This window comes from Salvia miltiorrhiza, chromosome 4 (genome assembly GCF_028751815.1).
Source record: "Salvia miltiorrhiza cultivar Shanhuang (shh) chromosome 4, IMPLAD_Smil_shh, whole genome shotgun sequence".
Classification (NCBI taxonomy): domain Eukaryota; kingdom Viridiplantae; phylum Streptophyta; class Magnoliopsida; order Lamiales; family Lamiaceae; genus Salvia; species Salvia miltiorrhiza.
Window position 1 is genome coordinate 48,100,815 of NC_080390.1, and position 20,056 is coordinate 48,120,870.

General features: G+C 34.8%; 2 protein-coding genes and 1 non-coding gene across 4 annotated transcripts; 2 read left to right on the top strand and 1 right to left on the bottom strand.

Annotated features, from left to right (window-relative positions):
- Nucleotides 1-7,684: 7,684 nt before the first annotated feature.
- Nucleotides 7,685-7,757, top strand: TRNAV-UAC (transfer RNA valine (anticodon UAC)). The gene has a single exon. It is a non-coding gene; the product is annotated as a tRNA-Val (tRNA).
- Nucleotides 7,758-8,841: 1,084 nt separating this feature from the next.
- Nucleotides 8,842-11,337, bottom strand: LOC131023943 (uncharacterized). The gene is made up of 3 exons (XM_057953605.1): nt 11,065-11,337; nt 10,887-10,950; nt 8,842-9,508 (listed from the first exon to the last, which is right to left on the bottom strand). Exons 1-3 carry the CDS (start codon nt 11,175-11,177, stop codon nt 9,251-9,253), a joined length of 435 nt encoding a protein of 144 aa, XP_057809588.1. The 5' UTR covers nt 11,178-11,337; the 3' UTR covers nt 8,842-9,250.
- Nucleotides 11,338-13,541: 2,204 nt separating this feature from the next.
- Nucleotides 13,542-18,469, top strand: LOC131023944 (caffeoylshikimate esterase-like). 2 transcript variants are annotated; one of them, XM_057953608.1, is made up of 9 exons: nt 13,542-13,694; nt 13,769-13,929; nt 15,043-15,072; nt 15,902-16,028; nt 16,115-16,261; nt 16,444-16,574; nt 16,652-16,789; nt 16,948-17,046; nt 18,047-18,469. In XM_057953608.1, exons 2-9 carry the CDS (start codon nt 13,786-13,788, stop codon nt 18,260-18,262), a joined length of 1,032 nt encoding a protein of 343 aa, XP_057809591.1. In that variant the 5' UTR covers nt 13,542-13,694; nt 13,769-13,785; the 3' UTR covers nt 18,263-18,469. The 2 variants fall into 2 exon arrangements, with proteins under 2 accessions (XP_057809591.1, XP_057809590.1); XM_057953607.1 differs by having other exon boundaries at nt 13,563-13,929.
- Nucleotides 18,470-20,056: the final 1,587 nt, after the last annotated feature.

A 20,056-nucleotide genomic window follows, 5' to 3' on the forward strand; every position in this document is an offset into this window, starting at 1 on the left:
TCTGCAATGCAATGTGTTATATTTGTACCCAACTAAATTTATCAATTGCTACGCGGTTCAGAATTAAGTAGGTTTCCAAGTATCAATAATAATGATGATGATGATGATGATGATGATTTTTTTAAGGGAAAATAGCACCAAAATCCTTGTGGTTTCGCGAAATTTGCATATTTTTCTTGACCTTCAAAAGGTAGTGATTAAATCCTTAAACTTAATCCTGATTTTTATTTTTCCCATAAAATTGATTGGCTCCTAAACTTATGCTGACATAGCTGTTGGAAATCCACGTAGGATTAAATTTCAGGCGAATCGCTGACTGTGTTTAAGCGAGAACATTAAACGTCGTCGTTTTAAATAAAATTAGGGTTATTCAGAGATGATCTGCTCCTCTTCTCTGGCCGCCGTGACCAGGCAGCCGGTCGCCTCTCTCCCACTAACCCCTCTCTCCTCTCTTTATAGATTCCCTCTTCTCTCTTCTCCTCCGGCTGCCGCGACCAGGCCGCCTCTCTCCCGCTAACCCCTCTCTCCTATCTTTACAGATCCCCTTTCATCTCTTCTCATCCGGCCGCTGCGACCAAGCCGCTTCTCTCCCGCTAACCCCTCTATCCTCTCTTTACAGATCCCCTCTCATCTCTTCTTCTTCGGTCGCCACGGACAACAAGCATGAGGTGGCCACCGATGTAACTCCGGCGAAGAGCGTCGGCCTCGTCCTTCGTCTATTCTCCCTCAAACTGAAACACCCTCTGAATCTCCCTCTCTGTCCTCTCCCATCCGCCCTTGGCTGGGCAGTGCAGCGACACCGCCGCCGCCGACCCCAGCCTCCCTCATCTCTCTTAACTCCCTCATCTCTCTTAACTCTGCCCCTAAGTCAGACGACGGCACACAATCGCCGACCACCTTGTTCCCTCAACCAAACCAAACACGTACCCTCAACAAGAAGCTCAGCAAAACGGCAAGAAAATATCATTTGAAGGCCAAGGGAAAAACAAGAATCGCGCCAAACTTCAGGGATTTTGACGCTATTATGTTAGACGCAAAACGACATCCTTTAGCTTTTAATTAATCTACTCAACATAAGTGTGCCACGTTGGTGACACGTCATCTAATTAATGGTTGGAAAACGTCATTTAAGGGAAAAACGAGAATCATAGCAACGGTTAAGGATTTTATCGCTACCTTTTAAAGGTCAAGGGAAATATGCGAATTTCGCGAAACCACAACGATTTTGGTGCTATTTCCCCCTTTTTTTTAAATAACCATTGTAGTGGATAAAATCCGACTGACCAAAGGTCAGCGAAATCCTCGCCAGAGGAATCAGCGAATTCTCTGCTCGGGGAGACTTCCCTGCTCGCCTCGATTCCTCTACTCGGGACGACTTCCCTGCTCGCCTCGATTCCTCTGCTCGGGGCGAATTCCCTGCTCGCCTCAATTCCTCTGCTCGGGGCGATTTCCCTGCTCGCCGCGATTCTCCGCTCGGGGCGACTTCCCTGCTCGCCGCGATTCCTCTGGCGCCTCGCCAGAGGAATCAGCGAAGTCCTTGCCAGAGGAATCAGAAAAGTCCTTGCCAGAGGAACCAGCGAAGTCCTCGCCAGAGGAGTCAGCGATCCCTCTGCTCCGGCAGAGGCGCGATCGCTCCGCTCTGGCAGTGGCATGATTTCTCTGCTCAGGCGGATGAGCGATCCCTCTGCTCTGGCAGCAGCACTATAGTAAACATCTCGACACGAAAGCATACAAACTGGATTACAAGCTTACGAAAACCTAGTCAAACATGGGAGACTAGGTCAAACGAAAGTCGCGGAAGATCGTTTCCTAAAAAATCGGAACCGCTAGGGTTTCAAAGAACATTCCAACAAACCCTAACCCTAGTCGTCTCCTTGCAGGCCCATAACCTATATATACTACTTCATTAACACAATGAGGGGGACGCCGTCATTAACATTCTTACTGATACTTGCGATCCTTCGCATTCCTACACATTCTCTAGCACTATTCTGCCTCCACGCTCCCAGCCTTAGGTTTTCTGGTGATCATCACATCCGGGACGACCCAACGGCCCTCACTCACAGCTCAATCGCTTTCAACTCCGTCAACCAAATCGATCCGATTCACTATTTCATTTACTTTCAATTGCTTTCAATACGATTTTTATTATTATTATTTACTGACTTGAGCGTCGGAGGCCCTTCCATCGACACCCCCACCGGTGCTCTTCGGAGGGCTCTAACGTTACTTGTGGTCTCAGGTTGCTAGTGCCCGTCGATCCTGACGTGACTGACGTCACTTCCGTGATTGTTGGATTCATCCCCCACAACCATATTGAAAAAAACAACAACATTACCCTTACAAAATGAAGGACTTTTTCGTAGGAGAATTATAGGAAAAAGATGTTAAGATGAAGTGATAATTTAGAATGGAGATACTAATTTATTGCTAGTTAAATTCTCAAAATAAAAAATTACTGTGTTATTGCTAGTTTCGTTAAGGATTGAGATATAGTGTTTCACATTTTGACGTCTCACTTTTAATTTTACTTATTTTATTAGATTTTTATTCAATTTTAATTTTATAAGTTTTAGTTTAATTTTATGATTATCAACTAAAATTTATTTAATCTAATTAGAGTATATAATTAGTTTTATTATTTAGTTTCATTTTTCTTAACTAGTAATAGGTTGATAAATTCAAAATCTATATAATATATAAAATAAGAGTTTTTTTCCTTCATTTTTCCTCTCTTTGTTCCCACAATCTTTTTTTCACTATTTTTTTATGTAATTTAATTTTTTTTCTAAATATCATCAAATTTTATTTATGAAGTAATATTTAATATGCATCTTAAATTTAAGTTTGTGAAAAAATATTTAATAAGGTATAAAAATCATCAAAAAAGAATTTAAAATGAATAAATTATGAAAATTTTAAAATATTTTATTTTTTCTATTTTCGTTAAAATTTTATAACTTTTTATTTATGTCTGTGTATTAAATTATTTATTTATTACAATGTGTAATGCTCTATAATAATAATGTGTAATGTTAATTTTCATTATCAAATGATTTAAAATTATTTAACAAGTATAATTATTATTACACTTTATACAGAGTTTAAAATTATGTTTTTAAATTTGAGACTTTATTGAATAATTGATATGAATTATTTTATTTTATTTTTAAAACTTGTTTTATATTTATTTATATTTTTAATTTTATGTTTATCGTGCATCGCACGGATGGACGTACTAGTTATAATAAAACACTAGATTTCATTACATTTGGTTGGTCAAGACTCAAGAAAAAGGTCAGTAAAATCACCTAAGTTTGTGGGATTATCTTCATATTTAATTTAACCACAATTTGAGAGAAATTATGTGATTTCCATAAAATTTGGGATCAATTTAGTAATTTGGGTTGCTACATAATTATAATCAAGTAATAATGCTCCTGGCAAATGAGACAACCACGAATGTTGAATGTCTAAACCTGGAAAAAAAAGAAGGGAAATGCGCACGAAGGTTCCGGTCACAGCTTGTACAAGTTCATTTACATTTTATGATGGTATTCATGTAGGTTTTTATCTAAAGACTGGTGTGTATTTTAGATTTAATAATTTCACGTATAGTATATTCTGATAGTACGTGGAAATACTTCTAACTTATGGATATGTATAAAATGTAGGTCAATTATAAAAAAAATGCATAATTACAAAATTCCACCACTTTTTTTCCTATGTCACTCTTCTCCCCCTGGTGCAATCAAACTCCACAAATTACCATTGGAGTTTGTCACAATTGATTTTTCCGATCATGTGTTTGTTTAATAGACCAATGTTGTACGAAAAAAAGGGGTAAAACAAAACATATCAAATTATTGTTCTGCCATTAGATTATGTTTAAATATGCGATATTCAACCACTAAACAAGCGCGCAAATTGGTTGGAAAAAGTCAATTTCAGCGATCTGTTTGTGAAGAAAATGTCAAATTTCTTTTTAGGGGAGAAAATGACAATGTTAATTAAAAGGTAAACGGCAAAAATATATATATATATATATATATATATATATATATATATATATATATATACCAGTGGCAACGTAACTGCAAAATTTGGGTGAATAATTATAATTATCCCATTTAATTTTGATGCTTATTATTTTTGGTGAGTTGGGCAAGCACTTGCTAATTTGATCAAATAATGGCAAGTTGGCGGACAAATGACTCGACCTTGCGTGGAAATGTTGAATACTATTGCAATGCAATCTAATGACTTCGTCTGCTAGTCTTTTAACTTCTCCACCATCGTCTAAATTAATCGGAAATCACTTTACATCACAATTTATATAAAAACGTAATTATATTATATAGAAATTTTTTTATATTAATTATATTATTTTTAATTAATTTAACCAAATTAAAATGATAATATAACTTATGATATTCATCTCAACCATTTTTTTTATTTTTAATCGACAAAAGTAACTTTAGCACGCATCGATATCCCATCATAAAGCACACACCATTCTATATTTTTCATATTATATAGTACCCCATCCGTCCTTAATCCTTATAAAAAGTATTCATTTCTAAATTAACACATATTTTAATAAAGTAGTTGAATGTATTGTGAGTGGAGTAAGGGCTCACTTTATTGTGAGTGTAAAACTTACCAAAAATAGACTGAATACATTTTATGAGGACGGACGAAAATGACAAATTGGATACATTTTATGACAAAAAGAGTACAAGATATTGTATATTTTAAAATAAGAACAACCAATAAAAAATACTCCCCTGCCCCTCAAGCATCTTCCTAAGTAGAGTTGTCAACTGGGCCGGGCCGGCCCAGCCCGAACCGGCCCAAGCCCGGTATGGGCCGGCCCAGGACCAGCCCACTTGATCGAATGGGTTAGTTGGGCCGGGCCAGCCCTTTGAAATGGGCTCCATTTGGGCTATTTATCAAACCCAAGCCCGGCTCAGGACCAGGATCGTTAGAAGCCCAGCCCAAGCCCGGCCCAGGACCAGGCCCAGCCCAGGACCGGTCCAAGCCCAATAATTTAGGTTAAATATTATTTATATATTTATTCCTCTTATTCAATATTCAATTCCCTACACAATTTAGCAATACTAAAATATTAAACTCAATAAAATATTAAACCTATTTAAAGCCCAAGGACCATTTGTCAAATATATAAATAAGCTCAAAATAATTTAAAGATAATAATTACAAATTTAAAACAATCTAAAATTAAAAACTCATTCGTACCCAACTGAAGCTCATTCGAAGTACAACCCAATATAAGCCCATCATACTCGACCCAGCATAAGCCCATGTGAGGCCCGGCCCATTTGAGGCCCAAGCCCACTAGACATGTGGTCCTGAATCGGGCTGGGTTCGATATTTTATAAAAAGCCCGGCCCAGGACCGGCCCATTTCAAATGTGGGCTTGGGCTGGGCTGGGCCTAACTCCTTACGGGCTCAACCGGGCCTGGGCCGGGCCGGGCTGGCCCAGCCCAGTTGACAACTCTATTCCTAGGGATGTCAATGCAGCCCGAAACCCGTGGGCCGACCCGAATAACCCGACAAAATTAGAGGGTTAGGGTTGAAAAATCGCAACCCGAAAAAACCTCCAGCCCGATTAGCCCGCACCCGACTAACCCGGAACCCGATAGGGCTATTCCTAAGGGAATGTGACACGAGTTTTTTTTTTTTAAATAGTTGTGTATCTGATGAGTGGATAATGAGTTCCACAAAAAGTGAAGATTATAAGGCAATAGTCAGTGAAATTATTTTCAAAAATAAATTAGCCAGATGTTTTGGGGACGGACCAAAATAGAAACAAAGGAATATGTTTGAGGAACAAATGGAGTAACTTCTTTTATAAAAATAATTGAATTAAAAAAAATGAAAAGTTCAAATAGAAACAACCAAAGTAAAAAAGAAAGAATATAAAAAATAGAGGATGTTGAAAAAATAAAATAAGAGGAGAGAGACGAGATGACATAAAAAGAAGTATGGTTCTAATTTTAAGAAATTTTTTTTGCCAAATCAATATAGTTGCATTGGTTAAAAGCTATCACATCAACTTTTTTGTATGAAAATAGTTACTATTGCATCAACTCTAAAGATCATTTTATTTGGAGTTTGAAAGAGAATAATTGATTTGTAAGCATTATTTTATTAGAGTTGGTCAGATCAAATTGACTTTTGAATATCATCTCGTCTGAAGCTTGAAAGACCAAAATTGACTTTTAAGCATCATCTCATATGAAGCTTGATATACCAACTATTACTTTCGAGCATTATCTCGTCTTGAGTTTGACAAACCACCATCTAACTTTTAGATATCATCTTGTCTGGAGGTTGAAAAATTAAATGTGAATTCTCAGAAGTTAGATATGGAGATACTGATGTGAAGCCCAGGGACAAAGTACGGAGTGATCGCCGATGCAAAGAGGCACGGACAAGGAGCGACTCCGATTAAAACTTCTAAGCGGAGGGGCGCACGGATGAACCAGAACACACCCGAACGAGAGGGATTCTGAGAATATGCAGGTATGAAACTGCATATTCGAGGAGAGCTTAAATGATTTGATAGGTGCTACTCATATCAACAAGATGCATCTTCTTTTCTGGTGCTCATGTGAAAGAAACTTCAAGGTTAAGCGTGCTTGGCTTGGAGCAATTCAGGAAGCGTGACCTTCCTGGGAAGTTTCTCAGGGAACGTGCAAGTGAAGACAAAACAAGTTAGAAAAGACTCTGTTAGTCTGTGGGGATAGCCGTCAAGTTTGGAACCGGACTGTTACAACTGATACTCATATGTCATGTGAAGATAATGTAGATAGCAAAAATTCAAATAGAAAATACTATTATTAGAGTGGCATGTCATGAAAAGACCATATTTGACATTTGAGCATAATCTCATCTAATACTTGAGATAACACAACTTATCTCGAAGAAGCAAAGCATGTCACTTTTGATTTATGAGCTCTAAAACGTGAGATCTCACTTCTAATTTTTGTGCAACATTCGTTTTCCAATTTTTCCCCATCTTTTTCTATACATTCCTACCTTTTTTTCCTTTTTTTAGAGTATAATTTGACTTCATTTAGTACTAATTCTAATTGTTCATTTCGAAAGTTTAGGGTTATCAATTTTTTCCCCTTTTATTTGTTTATTTTTCTACCACCCGCAACGGTACCCCCTATATTCCTATTAATATTTTTTCTTCTTTTCCTTTTAATTTTGAAGTGAATTTTAATAATTTTCTATAAGAAATTGATTCAATGGTAGCCCAATTGCTCTGTGGTAGCCCGCATGTTTCTCGATCATGGGATTTATTTATTTTCACAATAGCGTCTTATACTTATATTCTTTATTAATTCATCCTCATATGAATTTGTAAGGTCGAAAAAATCAGAGTCCAAGATAAATAGATTTACACTCTCCGAAATTGAATGTGTCATTTTAGCTAATGAGCTAAGAATGTAACTGCCATCCGTCAACAATATCTTCATCATACACCTTATATTTATCAACATCTGCTATATTTTTCATTGGTAATTAAAATATAGAGAATGTTATAAACAAAAATTTCAGGTGTCACTAATACCAAGCAGCCACGCCTAGCGTACATTCCTTAAATATTCAATTTATTATAATTAAACTTAATAACAAATAATGCACAGTTGGTGCTGTGGTGTAGTGGTTATCACGTCAGTTTTACACACTGAAGGTCCCCAGTTCGATCCTGGGCAGCATCATATTATTTTTCTACCTCTCTATTAACTTTTTGCCTCTTATTTTCTCCCAATTAGAATCATATCCTTTCACATTGACTCCATAAAAATTAGTGTACATTCGAATATATGATGATATGGTTTACCCCCGTCCCCAACTAGATCTACATATCAACTTTTTCACTTTATTTTTTCCCCTAATTACATTCATCAATATCTACATACGTTGCCATCCCAAATAGATTTGTATACGGTGCGTTTAGGAATCATCAATCCACGCTTAGAATTATTATAATTCAAATTTATTAACCACAATTGTGACTTGATCAGGGTGCTACTATCTATGGTTAGGGCTGTAAACGAGCCAAGCTACTCGTGAGCTATTCGACGTTCGACTCGATAAAAGCTCGTTCGATAATTTAATGAACAGCTCGTTTAGCTAAACAAGCCAAGCTTGAGCATGACGATGCTCGGCTCGTTAGCTCGTGAACAAGCTCGTGAAGTGATTTATCTTAAAAACATAAGATTATTCATTAAATGTCTTACTATATTTTATAGTATATGTAGTAATATTTGGATTAAGTATCTAATTAACATCATTTATTTACAAGAAAATAGTAAATATATTATATTTTTGTGAATAAAATAACTTATATATTTGAAAATTAACTTATGTATTAGGAAAATAACTAAAATTTTGAATAAAAATTTAAATTTAAAAAGCTCGATTAGGCTCGGCACTGTATTCGACTCGATTAAAGCTCGATCGATAATTAATCAAACAGCTCGATTAGCTAAACGAGCCAAGCTTGAACAAGATACTATTCGGTTCGGCTCGGCTCGAGATGCTGTAATATCTTGTACTATACATTTTTTTTTCTTTCTGTTTATTAATTTATTTATCCACGGACAAAAAGACCTAATATACGCAGACGTGCAGGAATGATTATCTAAAATTATTTGGATAAAAAATATGGAGAGACTCTTCCCTGTTGTTGGGGTCGAATTTAAGTAAAAACAATACTCTGGCAATACAGTGCTGTATAATTTTTTGGCGTCGTGCATAATTACAAGCGATTGGCCGGTATACTCCAAACTCACATAAATATACACAGGGCAACAAAGTTCCACATCTCATTTCTGCTGTCAAAAACAAAATTATTAGGAACTATTTGACATGATATTTTCTATAGTTACAAAAGCACTCTTTACAAAGCATCTCCCGGATAATCAGAAGGAACCCCCAATCAACTTACCAATCTTCCTCCATAAACACAAAAAAGAAAAAAGAAAAAAAAAAGAACTGTATAAATTCAACTTCACCGGCTTCAATTTTCCCGACTTATTGCTCTTTGGTCAGCTGAACATGGGTTACTCCTCCTCAAGATCACCTAACTTTATTATTAACCTAGCCTAATCTAGAAGATCACAGTCAAAGTTTTTGAGATTTTCACTCCGTTTCAAGTGGTTCTCTCTCTCTCTCTCTCTAAATTTTTACATGCAAAATTTATGGTATGCTATGCCATAGCAGTAACACGGGATTGACAATCAAAACCTTCGACTCTTACAGCTGCTTGTTTGTTTCCAAACTTAACTCTAGAATGGGATGATGGAAGAGAAGCTGAATCGGAAGGGGAGGAAGCTGTGGGGCCGTGTTTTTGAACCCTGAAATGGGCGTCTTGTGCTAGAGGATTTTGAACTCTGCATGGAGGAGAGCCAAAGAAAAATGGGGGAGATGATGATACAGTTGCACATCCTTCACCTTGGAACCCCTCCTGTTGAACAAGATAAAAGGGTTCAAATCACACGATAGTTCTTTAGCATGCAGCGCCTGCAGTTTATGATGCCAAAAGCCAAAAGATATGATAGAATGACATTTAACAAAAGACAACATCATATGAGATCTACTTTCTCACTTCCAACGATGACTGCAAGATGAGATGTATAACTGATTGCCTTTTGGCACCAAAAACCAAATTCTCTTGACTTCTCCATTTGGACATAAGTAGTTCGGAAGCTTTAATTCAGGATACTTTGCATGAAATAAATTGATTCCTACCTAGTAAGCTAGAAGCCAGAATGAAACATCCAAAAATCAGCATTGAGTATTTGCAACTGTATGCTAATAATGCAAGCCAAAACTGCATGGAAGATCATAACTGACATTCTGAGTGATTCTTGCCAAAACTTGTCACACTAAATGCTTGTAACATTATTCTCTCCAGTGGGATGATAACAAGAAAAAGAATAATAATAGTAGTAAATTATTATTATTATTATTATTATTATTAATAATATTATTATTATTATGTGTAATAAGAAACCTGGAGGGCCCGTGAGATGATTTGATTGTATTCAGTTAACAAGGTTAACCAATTTTTTCTTTTTACATCCATTAAGCCTCCGTGCAGAAAAATCACTTATTAATACAAGACTTTAGGAGCGAAGCAGAATGATTTATAAAAGGTGATGAGCAACAAAACACATAACTTATAGAAGGACATAGCCAGAGGGGGGGGGGGGGGGGGAGACAAAGAAAACTAGTCCCTACTTCTAATGTTCTACAAATGATTACATGCAAGCCAACTCAAATGCATGCCTTTCGCAGAACCATCGATCAATCAACAGATCAAATATCAAAGCTGCGTGCAGTATGAATAAACAATCTATCATTGTATGAAAATAATTGACTGAAAGCTTAATGCAAATAAATTGTTGAAGGCTAAAACAGTATCCAATTCAAAAACATTGACGGAAGCTTGAAGAAGAGAGTTGAATGGCAAAATCCAAACTACACCAGATATTATATACCCAATCCAGTGGCCGCTGGAATGAAAATTCGACCAAAAAGGGGCAAAAGTAAGCTACAAAGAAGCATTTTAGCCGAAGAATGATCATTAGGAATTTGCCATCACCAAGTAACACAATGAGTTCGTGGTGTGAGAATAAAAAGTGAAGATTCAGAATCACAATTTTAAAAATAAATAATCGACATTGTGCAAGGACATACACAAGAAAAGAATCAATTAATTCGGAAAATAACCATAAAACTACACTTGATGAACCACTTATTTAAATTGACAATTATAATGCGCATAAATCACATTAAATATTTTATCAACAAATAACGGAAAGAAGAAAAACAAAAACTACCTTACAAAGGGTTAAATCAAGCAATTCAGCGCCGGCTCTCGAATCAAACGCCTCTGCACCATCACTGCTCCATTAGAAACAAGTGAAAAATCAATGAAACTAAACGTAGAACCAACTCAACTATTTTCTTTATTAAAAAAAAAATCTGCTCCCGAAAAAGAGAAGGGAAATTCCTTACCGTAAGTGACATCTCAAGGGCATCACGGAATTGCTAAAATTGGACGGCCCGACACGACGAGGCTTCGGACAAACAACGCGTCCCGTGGCTACTAGGTTTTCGTAACAATCCATTTCTCTTCAAATTTGTGACATGTGATGAAATTTTATGCAGAGACCTGAATTTCGTGAAATTCGAAGAAATATAATGCTCCTCTGTTCCTGAGAGAGAGAGAGAGAGAAATAAGGCGAGTGGCCGGTTTTACGAGGATGGAGGAAGGCGATAAAATTGGAGGAATTGTATACAGAGGGATAATTTGGGGATTATGTCCAAGCTTAGGGGCATAATTGGGATTTACCGTTAAGTAGATTTTATAATTATTACTCCTTCTATCTCACCGAAAATGAATCTTATTTTTTTTTGGATCGTCCCAACTAAAATGAGTCTTTTTTTTTGGGGTAAAAACTAAGAAATTCAAGATTCTATTAATAAAATTAGAGGTGGTCTTTGGTACACCTAGGTTAGATATCCAGATCCTGACCTGCATTCTGATTCAAACATGCATTCCGACTCAAATCGTATAAATGATACTATTCGATTATACATATGACAATGCCTGTAATTGACACTATTCTGTTATACAAATGATATTGTGCATATAAATGACACTATAATATTGTAAATGACACTGTGTATAATTGATATTATTCATAAATATAAATGACACTTCTTGTAATTGACATTGTAAGATTGTAAATACTATAATATTTTAAATAACACTATAAGATTGAAAATAACACTATAATATTTTAAAATGTTACAATGTCATTGATATAATTGAATAATGTCAATTAAAAACAGAGTTATTTATATAATTGAATAATGTCATTTACGCGATTTGAGTCAATATGCGGGTTTGGATTAGTATGCGGATCATGATTTGAGTGCGGGTCAATCCGAATATATGGTACACTCAAATGTACAGGAGATTTTGTGATAAAATTAATTACACCTTTATTTTTTAATCACTTTAATTTGTACTCATTCTTTATCTTTGAAATTATTTTTTAACTATTTTTAAAAAATATTTAATTACACGTATAATTAAATATACTCATTAAACAATAATTTTTTAAATTTCGTGCCGAAAACACGGCCACACTTACGATAAAGGGGGGGATTACTTTATATACTATAGAATATATAGATTTACTGTTAAGTATACTTTATCAGAACGAGGATACCAATTTTGGATGCAACCAACACCAATTTCAAATCAATATTTCCTCCATCGTCGAATTTGGGGTGCCCAAGTATGTTACCTAATCTTGAATAAAATACACTTAATCTTAATATGCCATACCGATATAAGATAAAACATTAAAAAATGAAAGGAGGTAATAGTGATTATTACATTCACTAGTACATTCGCCCGTGCGATGCACGACAAACATAGTTTTACATCAAAATTAAACAATGTAGTGTGTATCGGTTAAACGATTAGGGGTTAAAACTTAATGTCTAAAACCGAAGGTCTTGGGTTCGAGCCCCCTGTGGCGCAACCTTTAAATTTCTTTATTTAATCATGTTAATTTATCAAAAATAAATAAATTAAATGATGTATCAAATAAATAAAAAATAAATATTAAATATAGTTAGAATATAAGTAAATGTAAATTATTTATTCTTAAAAAATAAAATAATCTACATCAATTACTCAGTAAAGATCCTTAATTTTATTTTATAATTTTGAAAAATATCATTTTTAATTTTCCATCTATTTGATGGAAAACTTTATTTTCTTCCCTAAACTTATAGAATAAACACATCATTCAAATTAAAACAAACGAAGAAATAATAAAAAAAAAGAGTTTTCACATCACAATATATATTCTTAAAACATGAGCTAATCATGCATAAAATTATTTTTTCTAAGTTAGCTCATTACCTATGTCATCTTATTATAAAAGCTTCAATTGATAAGTAGGAAAATAAATTATATTATTAGAATTTATTAGAATACTAATAAAAGAGTTGAATAATTATTTGATACCAAATCAAAGATCTTGCATTTATCTTTAATTTAAGATGTATATAGAATATTTTTTATTTTGATTTTTTTTTAAAATTATCAAAATATGAAAAAGAGAATATGAGAGAGAGAGAAAGAGAGTACAGAAAATTGAAGAATGTGTACGATGAAAGAGAGGAGAGATGAGAGAGAAAATATATGAGATTTGTTGAGTTTTATAAATACCATTTGATTGATTATTTAATTATAATTTTGCCACAAACTGTGTTTTCATATAATAAATAGATTATAGTTGCGCTCAAATAATTAGACCAGGACTTGGAAGGTTCTGTTTGTCCATTTTTATTACGGCGTTAATTAATGTTTTGACTGTGAAAATGAGGCCAGTGGGCTATTATTTATTTTTTGTGGGGGCGGGACAACAACAGAACATTTTACGTGGACATACCATAAGTTTTTTGCATAGTGCAAAGAAATGACACAATATAAAAGCAAAATAATAATACTCCATAGAAATTGCTCATAAATTCAGTTATCCCAATATTCCGCACGCAAGCTTTGAATCTTGGGGAAGCGCTCTTTCAATTGCATACGAAAACCAAACTGCCCTCAATCCATCGTAACTGTCTTCCTTTCTTCCCTCATTTCTGAAAATTTATTGATTCTTAGTTGGCTGGTGTCTGTTTGAACTAGAACTGAAAGGTCAAGCGATGGGGAGTCCTGTGAAGTTTGAGGGTATAAGCGAGGATTTGCAGAAGATTCTGGATGCTGAAATGGACCATGTGGGGCCCAGGAGGCGAGCTCGTGAGGCCTTCAAGGACATTCAACTCTCCATCGATCACATCTTGTTCAAGGTATTTCGGAATTGCTCTCTGTATTTGATTATTCAAGAGAAACAAAAAAAAAAACTTGTGCTTTATGTGTGTGTAAGCTTGAATGAAATATTTGGGATTGCTTGTTTGAGTGGACTCGATTGAGGTGGAGCTCCGTTTATGGTAATGAAATTGATCTTGAAACTGGTGTTCTTGGCGTTGTGCTTGATCGTCTGATTTGAGTTTTTTGTAACATCTAAAACTATATTATTGTTGTTTGAATCTTGTTTTGGTGCTTCAAAAGCAAAATCGACCCTTTATTTTAAATCTATATTTGTATTGATGTTTGATGTCATTAGAGGCGTTTACTTTGAACATGTTTGACCATCTTATCCTTCAAATACTTCATCCTATGTTTTATCTATCTATCTTATTACTCAAAGTAAATGCCCCCTAAAGGGATATGCATATTGTGGTGTTCTTATGGTTGCATGACCCTGGTTATATAGTTACTGGTGGTGGATTTCATTTGTCGATGAAATCATAGGAATTTAAGATTTTCAATCGAATACTTCAACTGGTAGTTTCTGTAGTTGAATATTAATTGGAAAAAATTAGGCCTCTAGTGTGCTACATTATAAACTGGATACTTACACTTGATAAGAAAGAAGAGATGTGTGTGAAAATCTCTGGGAACAATGAGGCTTGTTCCATGTTCTAATAAGAAATATTCTTTTTAGCCTTTTGGCTAAAATCAAGTGTATTCTGACAAGAACAGATAAATCCGCAAGAAGTGAATATATCTGAAACGTGGTATGGTGAAACTGAAGGAAGATCGTGTATAAAAGTATAAGTAGACGGAATAAACAAGGAACTGATTGGTTTGTCGTCAATAGGACTGAAAAAACTACAAATAGGTACCTTAAATGGATGGAGTCATTCTATTTTGGGTGTAGATAACCTGCCATGTATTCGTATTCTCGTTAGGTTTTGATACAGAAACTTCTTCTGAGTTCTGTGCGATTGTCCTAAAGAGTTTCCAAGACAAGTTTTATTCTTATCTTTTGTTTCTTTTGAATTAAAGCATCTGTTGCTTCAAATCTTTTTTGATACCTATGACTTGCTTTTGTATTTATTGCTTTACATCTCTTGCAGATGCCACATGCTGGATTGAAGATAAAAGAGGTAAAACATTTCATATTTCTGCTGTTTAGTTAAAATGTCATTAAATGAGGTCTCTGACCACTAAGTCGAACTATTTTCCCTTTGGGGGCGTTAACTTTGAAGGATTAGCCTTGATAGATAAAAATAGTAAGGCTAATCACTTGTTTACTTTGATGGATTGAAACTTCCCTTGATTATTTTTATCATTTGAGCTAGTTTTGTTGATTCTTATCCCATCAAAAAGGTGGGATTGGAGAAATCCTTCTCTTAAGGATAAAAATACTCAATCATCCATCTTATCAATCATGTAAAGTAAACACCCACCCCCTTTGTCCATTTTTACAATCCTTTAGTGGATGACTACTTTTTTATTTTTAAAATACTCCATGTACTTTTGGAAAATTGTCTTCACGATGTCATATTTAGGTCTATTGTCATGGATTATGGAATATCAGGGCTTGCATGAACATGTTTTGAAATAAGTTTTCTTCCAATATGATAATATTTAACCACAATAATTAACTGTGATATCTTCATGTTCGTGTCTTTTATCAAAACATAAATGCAATGCCAAATCTCATTGTTTTGAACTGGTTTTATTTTCCTTACTAGCAATCAATGTACAATCCATCTTCTGTTTGCCATAATTGCAACATGACCTTAGACCGTGGCCATTCACTAGATATAAACTATTGTAACAAACATGACCTAGTTTCAAATTTTCATTTCAATCTTTTCATGTGAAGGTAAAGAACTTGCTATTTTTAGTAGCATGTATTGCTATTGCACTCAATTAATTGCCAAACTTCTGATATCGATAGTTAAGTATACTTATGTAGACTCTTTTCAGTCATATGAAGTTAATTCCAGAGGGTTAGAAATCTACTCGAAAAGTTGGCTTCCAGATAGTGGTTCCCCGAAAGCAGTCATTTGTTTCTGCCATGGTTATGGAGATACATGCACATTTTTCTTTGAAGGCACGTCTGGCTTATAAGATTGGTTATAGGGTATACATTGATTTTGGAGTACATTGAGACTTAGTGATTTGATGTTGTGTCTGTAGGAATTGCCAGAAAGTTGGCATCTTCCGGTTACGGGGTTTTTGCCATGGATTACCCTGGATTTGGTCTATCAGAAGGTCTGCATGGCTACATCCAGAACTTTGATATAATGGTCGAAGATGTCATTGAGCATTACTCGAAGGTGAAAGGTAGGGTATGAGGTAGCCTGAGTTTTTTCCTTTCCAACAACATTCAGGTCATGAGCACACACGTTAATAAGTAAATTTTATATGCTTGCTTCTATGTGTGTATGTGTGTGAAAGTTGAAATCAGGAGTACTATGCAAGCCTTTCAAGGTTTTCCTGTAATAGTCGGGTGATGATCAATGCAGAAGATCCAAATCTCCACATGTTACCATGTTTTCTGTTCGGACAATCTATGGGGGGAGCAGTAGCACTCAAGGTGCACCTGAAGCAACCCGATGCTTGGAATGGTGCCATTCTTGTAGCGCCGATGTGCAAGGTACTTTTCCATTCTTTTCGAGGAGTTCAACCCTCATGATATACCTACGCATTAGAATGATTGTACCTTCAATCTAGATTGCAGATGATATGGTACCGCCTTGGTTAGTGACCCAAATTCTTACTGGAATGGCGAAATTACTTCCAAGACTGAAGCTTGTTCCTCAAAAGGATTTGGCTGAATTGGCATTCAGGGATGAGAGGAAGAGAAAACAGGTAAGTTTTATTTTTCCCATCTAAACTTTGTGTAGATGAAGGCTAAGAATTCATCAAATCATCATGGATTTACAGATTTTTTGACGGGTTTTCTTTTAGTTTACTTGGTAAGAATATGATGAGCATTGAGCAGTTTTTATGGTTCATGATCTGTGCAGACAGTGTATAACATTGTTTCTTACAAGCATAAACCACGCCTAGGAACAGCCTTGGAGTTGCTGAGGACCACAAAAGAGATAGAGGAGAAACTGGAAAAGGTATGCTAATCACTCGATTCTATGATAAACTTTTGGGTCATCTTGTTTCTTTTTTTTTTTTTTGGACAAATTAACAATATTAAATAAAGAAATTTAAAGGCCGAGCCACAGGGGACTCGAACCCAAGACCTTTGGCCATAGGCATTAACCCCTTACCCCTTGGCCAACACACGCACACATCTTGTTTCTTTCTTTGGTTTATGATCTAGAGGTCAGCTCAATAGTTGCATTTCCACTTAATGTCAAACATCGCATTTTTATCTCAGCTTCTAAAAAAGGCTAATATTGTGAAATTCATAATTGCATTGGAAAAACTATTGTCGATGGACATTGTCATGATGTTTCATAGGTTAAGTCTAGCTCTAGTTACATGAAGCATACTCGTATAAAATTAGAAATTTTTCAAGTTTTAGAAGACTTAATTTTAAAGCATACTTGTATAAAGTTAGAAATATTTTGGAGAAACATGCAATGCCAATTCATGCATTTAGTTTTTGGCTTCTAAACTTAGACAGGTTATACTGCTGCCAGAGAATCATTAGGCTGTATCTTTTTTTCTTTCATTCCCTTTTCTTTTTGTTCGTCTTTCTGGAAATGGATGTCTAAATCTAGGGTTTCTAGTAAAATTGTGTGCCTGATTTTTTCAACTATATGTGATCCATTTTTAGATCTTGGCCCTTAATTTGGTGGATTCCCCCTACCCCCCTAAAAGTAGTTGCAAACTCAAGAGAAGGTTAATACCAGGTTAACTGCACACGTTTTTCTTCTTTGCCCTGTATTCCAATTAGTAAAATGCGTATTAGAAATTGCTAGCTCGGTTATTTGTAATAGGACTTCACGATTAAGGGAAGTAGATGATAAGATGGACAACATAATGCCAAATATTGTGAATCTCTTTGATCAAAGAAGAATGTGTGTAGTGTCGAACATGAGGGTACATGGTGAAGAAACATAACTGGCTGAAGCTTGAGTTTGCATTCAACGCTGTTGTGCTGTGCAGGTGTCACTGCCATTATTGATCCTGCACGGGAAGGAAGACAAAGTAACTGATCCATCGGTGAGTAAGGCGTTGTATGAGAAGGCAAATAGTCGAGACAAGAAACTTAACCTATACGATGGTGCCTATCACGCTCTTCTGGAAGGGGAGCCGGATGAGATGATACTTGGAGTATTTGGGGACATTATTTCTTGGCTTGATCAACATTGCAACTGCTAACCTTTCATGCACAACAAATTTATTTATCTCTGCGAATTATGCTACCACACATGTTTTTATTCACAAGTTTGATGTGGAAGTCACATGAATTTTTAGTTTTTGGTAGTTGCAGTTGAGAAAAGAAATAGGTACAGATGAATATGATGCCTGATTGTTCTTGCATTAGCATGAATTTGAAACTAGATATATATGATGCCAATTTATTTATTTTTCGCCATATATTTTATGTACAGAAAATGTGAATCTCGAATAAGACTCTGTTTTTGTTGAACTGTGTAGAATTTGATCGCTGCATCTCTGTATTCATGGAAATTCACACTTAGATCCTCTATCATAGAGATGTCAACTGAGCGAATCCATCGGGTTTCGGGTTAGCCTATTTGGTTATTCGGGTGCGGGCTAATCAGATTGAAAATTTTTCGGATTATAAATTTTCAACTCTAACCCTAAATGTTTGGGTTTCGGGCTAGCCCATCGAGTTAATCGGGCTTGAATTTTTTTTTAAAAAATTAACTAATATATTTCTCTTGAAAACATTATATTTGTAATAAACAATTACATGTAGAAATAAATGGTATTTCAACTTCGACTTATATTAATATGCAATTCTTAGAGATATTAAGATGCAACAGTTTTGTTAAATAGTTATATTTAAATATTTTATGTTAAGTATATAAGTGAAATGGTGGAGTATATCTTTCTAATATTGAATTAAAATATGTTTCACAAAATTATGAAAAAAAATTATCTTATTATACTAAATTTCAGAAGCAACGTAATAAAGTTGAAAATCAAATAACAAGAAAAATTGCATATAATTAGACGAACATATTATTATCGGGTTACTTTTGGGCCAACTGGTATTAGGTATCAGACTATTCAGGTTGTACTTTTATGGTGTTGAAAATTTTCAACCCTAACCCTTTTGAATCGGTAGGCTAATGGAGGTAGCCCACGAATTTCGGGCTGGATTGACATCCCTACTCTATCCCAGTTTTATTTAATTTAATTTTAAAGTATTTCCTAGTTCACTCATTTAATTATTTATAATTATTATTTTTATATTTACTCTACATTTTTCATGTTTTAGAAATGATTATTTAGGTTGATTATTCCAAAATTATACTATATAATTTTTTTGTAATAAATGTTAATTAAAATTTATAATATAATAGTCATTTTTATTTTATAGTAATAATTATTAAAATAGTGAAATTGAAGTGAGAGATGAGTGATGAAACATAAAGTCCGAACAGAGGATTCCACCATCGTATGCAGGAATTCTACTCTTTTCGTCCCATTTGAAATCTCTTACTTTCCAGTTCGAGTCGTTTTATTTGGAATGTCTCATTTTCTTTTTAAATGAGACTTTTTTTGTGCCTCATATCTTTTTAAATGAGACTTCTCGTAAATAGTTGTGCCCCGAAAATTTGTGACTAGTCAAATGAGACAGAGAGAATAATAAGTTTTTTCACAATTTGTGCCCCAAAAAATTTATTACATTCGTGACAATCTTCTCGTTCCGTATACGAATTTGTGCACAAAATTTATGGACGAAAGTTTGTAAAATATACTACCTTTCGGGGCACAAAATCTACTACCTTCGTCCATAAAAAGTTTGTCACAGTTTTCTTCTCGTTCCGTATACAAAAATTTATTATTTTTATTTATAATAGTAGGGTCCAAATAATTTCACTCATATTTTTATTAAAATCGATGTCATTCACAATGTGATCAATTTATTATTGATGGAGAAACGAGAAAGTAATAGATGATTCGACTTAATTTATATTT